Raw genomic sequence first — 10,418 nt, 5'->3', positions numbered from 1 at the left:
TATTTATTTAAAATCAATTTTGTTAACATATACTGCATTATTAGTTTAGGGAGAGAATTTAGTGATTCATTATTTGAATATAACACCCATGCTCATTACATCAAGTGCCCTCCTTAATGCCCATCACCCATTTATACCATGTCCCCATCCACCTCCCCTCCAGCAACCCTCAGTCTATTTCCTATAGTTCCTCCTTTTTTAGGGTTTACTTCCCTCTCTATTGTCATCTTATTTTATTTTTTCTTGCCTTCCTCTATGTTTAACTTTTTGTTTCTTAAATTCCACATGAGTAAAATCATATGTATTTGTCTTTCTCTGACTTATTTCATTTAGCATAATACCTTCCAGTGGAGGAGGGATTTTAAATGACAATGATAAGCTCAGAGTTAAACATGCTGAGATTCTCCTTCCAGAAAAGAATGACAGTGGTAAGTAGTGGAATACTAACCTAACAGCTAACATAGATTAATATTTTACAATCTGCAAAGCACATGATCCACATTACTTGTTTCATCCTAACACTGGCCCCCTTAGGTAAAAAAGCAGACACTAAGATTTATTAGGAAGATCATATATGGACACTAGGGTATAGAGTTACCAGCACAGGGACTATAAGTCACAGAAATAAATGAACCCCTTTATAGAGTGATGGTAGAAATATAATAACAGGGCAGCCCCAGTGGCTCAGTGGTTTAGCGCTGCCTTCAGCCCGGGGCGTGACCCTGGAGACCCCGGATCAAGTCCCATGTCAGGCTCCCTGCAGGGAGGCTGCTTCTCCCTCTGCCTGTGTCTCTGCCTCTCCCCCTTCTCTCTCTCTCTCTCATTAATAAATGAATGAAATCTTAAAAAAAAAAGAAATATAATAACAGATAACTGGGCCAAAGATAGAGAGTGGGAGAAGGTAAGGACACAATGCAGAACAAAATCTCTTGCTGTATTGCTTTTTCTAGGGCATTAAGCTTTCATGGGAGCCATTCCTGTGTGTTGGTGAACAACCATGGCTTTGAGTTCCTAACAGGATGAAACAAGAATGTACTCTTTGTGTGTGTGTGTGTGAGAACGTACTTTTTTTTTTTTAACTTTTTTTTTTTTTTAACGAGAACGTACTTTTAAATTAGCTCAGAATCTATTTATTTAGGTTTCCACAGTAAGCTTTTAAAAATATCAGCTCTTATCTAATTCATGTTCTCAGAGGGGCGGAAATAATTAGAAGAAAATAAGAGGTCATTTCTTCTGATATTTGTGAGCAGATTTACCAAGCTGGTACATAGAGCAGAATCCTCAATTAGTAGGATGGGGCTTAATTTAAGACAATTAGACTTCACCAAAATTAGAAAAACGGGCTCTGATATCTCTACTTATGTTTTCTTCCCTCTGACGTTATCTCAGGAGTGAGGTTATGTGGAGTGGGAAAATCTCTGAACGAGGGGTTTGGCAGATGCTATTCAAGCTCTGCATTTATTAGTGCCTTGCCATGCACCTTAGAGAAGTCATGTTCACTCTCCAGGCTTCAGTTTCCTCGTCCTAGAATGAAGTTTGGATGATTCCAGTTCCACAGGACCTGACCAGGCTCCTCCTCCTTCCTCTGGTCCCCCCACCTCAGTGTGCTCAAGCCACATGTGCCTCTGCTCTGTCCACAGTCATGTCACACTGTTTCCAGCCCCAGGACCTTAGTGTGTGCTGTCCTCTCTGCTACTGTCCTCTTTGCCCACTTGTAGTGCATCACTGCATTCACTTCATTTCTCTCTCAGTTACATTACTCTTTGAAGGTAGAGAATTTATTTGTTTTCATGTTTCTTATGAATCTCTGTCCTGAGAATATGAGCTCCACAGAGCAGGGCAGAGTCTCTTTGTATTATTAACCCGAATGCTTAGAAGCATTATATCCCTAATGCTTAGAAGCTCATTGCAATACAGTGAGTACTCAATAGATAGCCCTAAATCAGTGGATAATTTTCAAAAAATGAAAGGCTTATCATAGGAACTCTAGATCATTCTTCGAATATGACACATGGTGTTGTGTGCCATGTGATCCTTGTGCAATTAGATGCACCTTCTCATGCATGTGCTACTTCCCTGTAGAGTTCCTCTGTTTATCCCTCCTGTACCGCACTTATGCGTCTGATAGTTGATTCTTTACCACTGTCCAGGAAACACACTCCGTAGGTAAGGGCCTCACAGGCTCCAGGCCAGTGGGGTTAAATGTCTACTTTACTGTCCCAGTGAACTGGCATGAGATCTCCTGACCCAATCTCTGCAGCTCCCTTCCTCAATGTGTCTTGGAGCCTAGAAGTTACTGTCTTCCACTGGGGTGAACAACTTTAGTGTTAAAAAGTATATGTTATGTCTTCCTCATTACAGCCCTGCTGGTAGACCACCCAGTTCATAGCACTTGTATTGAAAGACTTCATGTGTTGGGGCACCACTGAAAGGGAACTGTGAATGTACATCATGAATAATAATGAGCATTGAATATTATTGTAAATATTCTCAATCCACTTACAGATCCCCTCAATAATGGATTATTCATTGGTATTTTTACTTTTAGTCTCTCTGCTTAAGTGTTTCTCCCTTACATTTTTCATTACATAGTTGCAAAGTTGCAATTTTCAAATTTGTATTGTTTTGTCCATTTAAAGTAAGTCAGCTCTCTGTTTCCACCTCCTTTTCTTATTATATTCTATATAACTTCATATTCCACAAATAGGCCATCAGGAATTTTTCATACATAGAACCATCTCCTACATTAGATTATGTCATTTTCCTGGTATGCAAAAGTACCTGCAGGCAGATCTTACTTTATATTTAAAAAGAAATTAGGGGATCCCTGGGTGCCTCAGCAGTTTAGCGCCTGCCTTTGGCCGAGTGTGTGATCCTGGAGTCCCGGGATCGAGTCCCAGGATTGAGTCCCACATTGGGCTGCTTCTTGCATGGAGCCTGTATCTCCCTCTGCCTGTGTCTCTGCTTCTCTCTCTCTCTCTCTCTCTCTCTCTCTCTCTATCTGTGTGTGTGTGTGTCTCATGAATAAATAAATAAAATCTTAAAAAAAGAAATTAGCTTTTTTTAGGGGTGCCTGGGTGGCTCAGTTGGTTAAGTGCCTGACTCTTGATTTTGGCTCAGGCCATGATCTCAGGGTAATAAAATTGAGCTCTGTGTTTGGCTCTGTGCTAAACATGGAGCCTGCTTAATGTTCTCTCTCTCCCTCTGCCTCCTCCTCTCACTCCCTGCTCATGCTGTCTTTAAATAAATAAATTAGATTTTTTTCTCATATTGCTACATTAATACCCCTATACAGTGATGTTAGTTTTCCCATAGCATATTAAACATCATTCTGAACCCTTGGTAGAAAACAAAAGGATGACCTTATCTCTGATCTGCTTGGTCTTCACTCCATAGACAATGGGGTTGAGTGCAGGTGGAATAACAATGTAGAGGTTGGCAAACATGATGTGGAAAGTGCGGGAGACATTGTGTCCAAAACGATGAGCAAGGATGGAGAAAAAGGCAGGTGTATAAAACATGAGGATGACACAGACATGGGAACCACACGTGCCAAGGGCCTTCTGGCGGGCATCTCGGGAGGGCAGGCGGAAGACCGCACAGAGGATGAGGGTGTAAGAAACGGCAATGAGAATCACATCTGAGATGACTGTCATGATGGGAACACAAAAGCCATACCAGATGTTGATGGAGATGTCAGCACAGGCGAGCCGGGCCACACCTATGTGCTCACAGTATGTGTGTGGTATGATGCGTGTCCTGCAGAAAGGCAAGCGTGTAAGCAAGAATATAACTGGCAGGATGATGCAGAAGCTTCGACAGGAGATGCCCACTGCAATCTTGGTGATGGTCCTGGGGGTCAGAATAGTGGTGTATCTCAGAGGGGAGCAGATGGCCACATAGCGGTCAAATGCCATGGCCAGGAGTATAGCTGAGTCCAGGACAAAGCTACTGTGCAGAAAGAATAACTGGGTGAGGCAACCAGGAAAACTGATTTTCTGGGGACCAAGCCAGAAGACGGTAAGGGTTTTGGGGACACATGTGGTAGACAAGATCACATCTGTAATGGCTAGCATGGAAAGGAAAAAGAACATGGGTGTGTGAAGACTCCGCTCCATGGCAATGAGGTAGAGAAGGATACTGTTGCCCACAATGGCCATGAGATAGATAAAGCAGAAGGGGATGCTGATCCAGACGTGGTACTGCTCAAGGCCAGGGATGCCCAGGAGGGTGAAGTCACCTGTGTTGTAGCTACTCAGGTTGTACATGGCCAGGGTGGTCTCATGAATAGATTTTGAGTCTGAAAAACAAAATGTGTATAATTAACCTGAGAATATTGTATGGTAATTCTTCCTCCACTCTCTCCTTTAGGTTAGTTCTCTTTCCTATCTGCCAAGAAAGACCCTTCTAGTGCTAGTAAGAACAACAATATTCATGTCTTGAAGAAAGATTCCCATAAAAAAAAAAAAAGAAGAGAAAGAAAAGAAAAATTTCTCAGATGTGACACTCCTAGTACTAATTACTCAGTTACTCTGGAATCTTCAATCTCCCTAATTTTTTTTCCATGTAATGATTGAGTGTTCACTGAATCAATGTAATTAGTTTCTATGTAGACTTGAGTCCAGAAAAAAAAAAAAAAAACAATCTAACCACATGCAGAGAAAGAAACTAAGAAATGGAGCACAATTGGAAAAATAAGTAGATAATTAATAATTACAACTCCTATTATTCCCAGCTTTACAAAGTATTGTCCAATTTAGAACAGTCTTCTGAAATATATATTTTCTTTCCAATAAAAGCAGCTCAACTTTATTAAAGGGAAGCTAGGGAGAAGCAGGCAAATGAAGGTCTCTGCAGACACTACCATCACTGATAGGACTGCCAGGCCCATGTCTGTTGGAAAACAGGAAAGGGTCAGTGTCCTGCCCCCTTTGGTCCATTTTGGGACCAGGGGTCCAGGCCCTCATTACTTGGGGCCCAAGTACAAATCAGCCTTCTATTTTCCTCAGGGTCTCCAGCAGAACATTGGTGCTTTGCTCAGAGTTGATGCAAACCTTCTTGTTGGGCAGGCCAATATCAAACTCAACTCTTCCCAGGTTGTTGAGAACCCTTACTGATGGCTTTAGAGCAGCCTTCTCAGGTCATGTCCACAGAGAACTCCTACTTTAGCATGACTGTGGATATGGTCTGAGACATATGTTTTTATCCCTCCATTTTTTAAATAGAATCTAATACTCTGAGAGAAAATTTTACCTAAGATCTCATCTTGGGGAACTGGCAGAGCCAAGATCTATACAATCCACACATTTATGCTATGGTGCCAACCACATAATTGCTCAGGCGATACATACTAGATGTCAGGCACTGATAAGAGGCCTAGGATGTAGGGAAGTCAGTGTGGAAAACCTAACACTCAAACTGCAGTGTGTCCAGCACACTAACCCTATGCCAATTGCAATTACTCTCTTGATTTCCCTTACATTCTAGCACCTGGGATTTGCAGACCAGAATGTTCTCTGAGACTGATGTTTGGTGCCTCACCATGGAGAATGATGTGGAAATGGACATACAGTTCAGTGTCCAGCTCCCTCTTAGCACTGAATGAAGAAACTGCATCAAGTGTCTTTTAAAAAAAATAAGTATTGGTGTGGGCGACCACAAACTAACTGGAGTAACTGAACCAAACCAGGGCCGGACTTGGGTCCCTCATTCACTCAAAAGGCTTGGGAGCCTAAAGGGTGAATAGTTGGTTGACGCTTGAGAAAGGGCTTGAGCAATGGTTCTCAGGGCTCGCTTGTACGTGGTCGCCCACATAACACAATAGATACAACTTATTCTGGCCTGGTCATAAATGTAAGTAAGGGTCTGTCTGTCCTTGCTGGTCTGTTTACCATACCTAATATTCCTTTGAAGTATGCACATCTGGAGCAACAAGCTTATCTATTTACCAAGGTCTTCTGGCACCCGTGAGTCTGTCTTACATGCTGAGAAAGGGGAACTTTGGAGGGTTTCACAGACATGCTAAAAATAGACATTTTCTTAGCTTTGTTTTGCTCATGCTATAAAATGTTGTAAAACCTTGAATAAAGCTGACACTGCTTGGACATCATCCACTGTGTCCCTCCTGTCCCCATCTCTTTACTTTTCTTTTATTTTCCTCATCCCCTTATCCTTGGGACCCTAATCGTGTTGCCACAGCACGTGCAACATATTGAGATGCCTGGGTGGCTCAGCTATTGAGCATCTGCCTTCAGCCCAGGGTGTGATCCTGGAGACCTGGGATCAAGTCCTACATTGGGCTCCCTGCATGGAGCCTGCTTCTCCCTCTGCCTGTGTCTCTGCCTCTCTCTCTGTGTGTGTCTCTCATGAATAAATAAATATTTTTTTAAAAGTATTGATATTATTACATTTTAAAATAGTATCTTAAAATTTTTTTAAATAAAATAGTATCTTAAGAGGGTTAACTTGCAAGCATACAAGTGACATACAGTGACATTTCTTGTCACTGTAGCCCATTTATCATCATTGTTTCCTAGCATAAGAAAAAGAATCTTTATAATATTTTGAATGAAAACAAACTATCCCCAATAGCACTAGGGTATAAATAGTATTATTATACCTCTCTCAAAGAGACTAACATAGATGGAAAGTTGAGTAAGACCCAAATCCAGGCACTTCTGACTCCAAATGGTGTGTTTTAAACTTCTATGATACCCCCTCCCCAAACCATAAACATGTGGTTAAAAACAGAAAAAGAAAAAGGAAAAAAAAAAACTATTAAAGACATGTATTCAAAGAGAGTAACTGAGGGACCTCTAATGGAAGAAATACAGAATTAATACATTTTAAATCTCAAGTCAAGATAAAAGCAAAAAAGCAACCTCTGTAAACAAAAGTAATATTTTGGGAAACCTTCACATACTACACAAGTCTAAAGCTCTTTACATGAAATCACTTCTATAATCCTCTTAAAAACTCTATGAGATAGGTAATGATGTGACCTACATTTCAAAGATACAGAAACGGAGCACAGAGAAGTTAAGTAAGCTGCTAAAGCCTACACATAAGCAAATGCTTAGAGCTGCAAATAACACATAAGAAGTCTTTATATAAACTATCATGTAATAAACACAATTCTCTATAGAGCATAGGGCGAGTGGCACATACATGATATCTGTATAACAGAAGATATAAAATTAAGTCACAAAAAGAAAACAAACAAGAGGTGCCTGGGTGGCTCAGGAAGTTAGGCATCTACCTTCAGCTCAGATCATGATCCCAGGGTCCTGGAATCAAACCCTGCATCAGGCTCCCTGCTCAGTAGGGAGCCTACTCCTTCCCGCTTGTGCTCTCTCTTGCTATCTCTCTCTCTCAAATAAATAAAACCTTAAAAAAAAGAATACAGAGACAAATATCATATGACATCACAGACAAATGCTGTGTGTGCAATCTCTAACCATAAACACAACAACAACATGAAAGCGTGGAATTCAGACACTGAGAACAGATTGGCGATTGACAGAGGTGGGCATGGGGCATTAGTGAAATGGATAAAGGGAATCAAATATACAAATTTCAAGTTATAAAATAAATGAGTCCTGGGATGGAATGTACAGCCTGGTGACTCAGGTTAATAATAACATATCGTATACTTGAAACTTTCTAAGAGAGTAGATCTTCAAAATTTTCATCACACAAAGAAATTTGCAACTCTGCGTGGCGATATGTATAACTAGACAGATTGTGGTGATCATTTTACAGCATGTTAACATCCTTGTCACTCACTTACTCCAAACTTTTCCCTCAAGGTGGCACAACATCACCTCAGACAGCTTCATTTTATTACCGAAAAGAAAGGTACCTAATTTCATTATTGTATCTTCAAGTACAGTAACTTAGAATTGACTGGCCTCATTAATCACACATTTGCACATGCTAACTTTCTATCTATGTGGTTTAGTGATTACCAATTTGTTCTTCAACAACCCTGAGCCCTCCAGAGCACTGATTTTTCACTATTTTTCATTCACTACCCTGGTGTCTTTGCATTCCTCTTTTCTAGGTTAAATTATGATTCATCATGTCACGTACTCTCATACATATTTCGCCCACCCTTGCGTGACCTCCCATCTCTCATGCATGCAAAACTGAACTCCTAGATTCACCAACCTAGTAAGTCTTAGGCACAGTAAGGCACTTAACTAGACATGTTAATGTTCCCATAATTTCATTATCATCAGCCCTAAAGTTCATCTTCAACCTCGCCGATGACCCAACATGATCTTCTTTCAGCTTAATCTACTTGGATGACTTTTTTTCCCTGTTTTTCTCCAAGCACATCCACCAATTCCAACTCTCTCTTTCTCAGCAGATAATTTTTCATTTTACTTCACAGAGAAATTCAAAGGCACTGTATGTGAAATCATGTGAGAAAGCTATCACATCTGTGTGTATGTGTGTGTATGTATATATTTATATTAGATTTTAAGTGTCTTTTTTATATACATTGGAAAAAATATTCCTTTTGTATCTGGGTCCAAAAACAAACCCATCCCTCTCTCTCACATCTTTACATCGTGTCAGGTATCTTTTATTATCATTTATTCTCTTTCTTACCTTTGTCTTCAACCTAGGCTTTTTAAAAGTTTACTCCTTCAACATTTAAACAATTAAAACGTGCTCAAGTATTTTCTAGTGTAAATTACACAGAAACAATTATATTCTCTCATCATAGTTAGACATGTAGTTGTCTACATCACATACGTGCTTCTTATGTCCTATTCACCCTTTAATTCGTGCTAGTCTCATTTCTGGCCTCACCTTTCCACCAAAGCAACTTTTGCTAACACCACCGGCGAAGTCCATGTCCCACCCTGAGTCCTTGCTGGACTTCAAGCAGCATCTGACACTATTCACTATCCCATCCATCTTGACACATCCTCTGGATGCTTTATCACAACACTTTGAGTGTTTCTTTAATCTCGCTAGCATCTCATCTCATCCTTTGCCTGTTCTTCCTGTTCCTTGTATCTTAAGTTCTGGGGTTCCTCAAGGCTCCGCTCAAAGCCCGCTTTTCTTCTCTTTATACTTTTCCTAACTAGATCATCAACTCTTAAGATCCCAGTTAATAGCTGTACATGACATCTCCCTTACATCTTACAAGACACATATATTCAACTCCTTTCTAGATATCTTCTTTTGGATATCTCACAGGACTCAGATTTAATTTTCAAAAATTAAAATTAAGACCCATCGTATTTCTTCAGAAACCCAAAGCCCCCTACTGTGTCTATTATTTCACAGAATACAATATAATCCACTAAATAAGCCAAAGCAAAAACCTGACTTGCACTATTTATACCTTTCTCTCTTTAAACCCCCATGTACAATTGATTATGCTGATCCAATCCTTTTGGATCAAAATGAAAAATCTTTAACATAGCTAACAAGATATCCATAATCTGGTCTTGTTACCTCTTTTGTTTTCCTGTTACATCTTTGGAATGTTTACCAGAAAAAGAAGTCCTGCTTTTTCTAAAGATGTGTATATTAAAAGCAACTTCCATATAAGATGTGTGGTAAATTCCTCTACCACTTTATTTCAGGGGTTCCAACTACAGTGTTTAATTATTTCCTCAATTTTGACTTAAGTATCTGCTGAGACTCACACTTCTCTGCAGTTGAACAGAAATGAGGCCAGAGATATGGGAAAGCTATGTGATAAAGAGAAACAAGACCACCATGACTCCCTACAGGTGAGCTATCACACTGCAAGGTGTAGTATATTCAAAGCGATATCTGTTCAGTGAGTGGCCCACCCTGATGATGAACTTCTCTGAACAACCATCATTGTAGATAAATAAAAGTCTAAACAGACAATGTGTGCTATTCTAAATACAGATAGGCTACCACATGTTCCCTCAGTGCCAAAGTCTCCTGACTATGAGACTATGTACATATTTCCCCCTGGACTTTAGAACAAGCATCGCCATCCCTTTTCTTATCTCCAAGCAATGCTAGGTTCTACTTATCATTCAAATTTCAACTAAGCTCCACTTCATTCAACTGAAATATCGCTTCCCTGGGAGCAGTCTTCCTGATCTCTGTTAGGGTATTCTATTTCCAAATTATATTTCTTCTTTTCTTAAATTCATCATACTTGCGAACACCTGTTTACTATTTATTTTCTCTGCTAAGCTGCGTTCTCTACAAAGGCAAAGATCATGTAAATTTTGTTCTTTCTGCTTTTGTTGTTGTCGCTATTGTTTCAAACGTGCTTTCAATATCTGCCCAATAGTGGAGCTTAAAAAGTGCTCAGTGACTATTTCTGGAACTGAATGTTGCTATTGAGTCAAGACACAAAGAATATTCCCATCTTCTCATGAGCATTTAAATTTTGTTGAATAGATGAATAATGA

The 10,418-nt window shown here is 39.9% G+C and overlaps 1 protein-coding gene across 1 annotated transcript; it reads right to left on the bottom strand.

Moving 5' to 3' along the window:
• Positions 1-3,326: 3,326 nt before the first annotated feature.
• On the bottom strand, positions 3,327-7,532 carry LOC140615472 (olfactory receptor 52H1-like). The gene is made up of 2 exons (XM_072795338.1): positions 7,521-7,532; positions 3,327-4,280 (listed from the first exon to the last, which is right to left on the bottom strand). Exons 1-2 carry the CDS (start codon positions 7,530-7,532, stop codon positions 3,327-3,329), a joined length of 966 nt encoding a protein of 321 aa, XP_072651439.1.
• Positions 7,533-10,418: the final 2,886 nt, after the last annotated feature.

The sequence above is a fragment of the Canis lupus genome, chromosome 23, assembly GCF_048164855.1.
Source record: "Canis lupus baileyi chromosome 23, mCanLup2.hap1, whole genome shotgun sequence".
NCBI lineage: Eukaryota > Metazoa > Chordata > Mammalia > Carnivora > Canidae > Canis > Canis lupus.
This window is presented reverse-complemented; position numbering and strand designations above follow the sequence as displayed.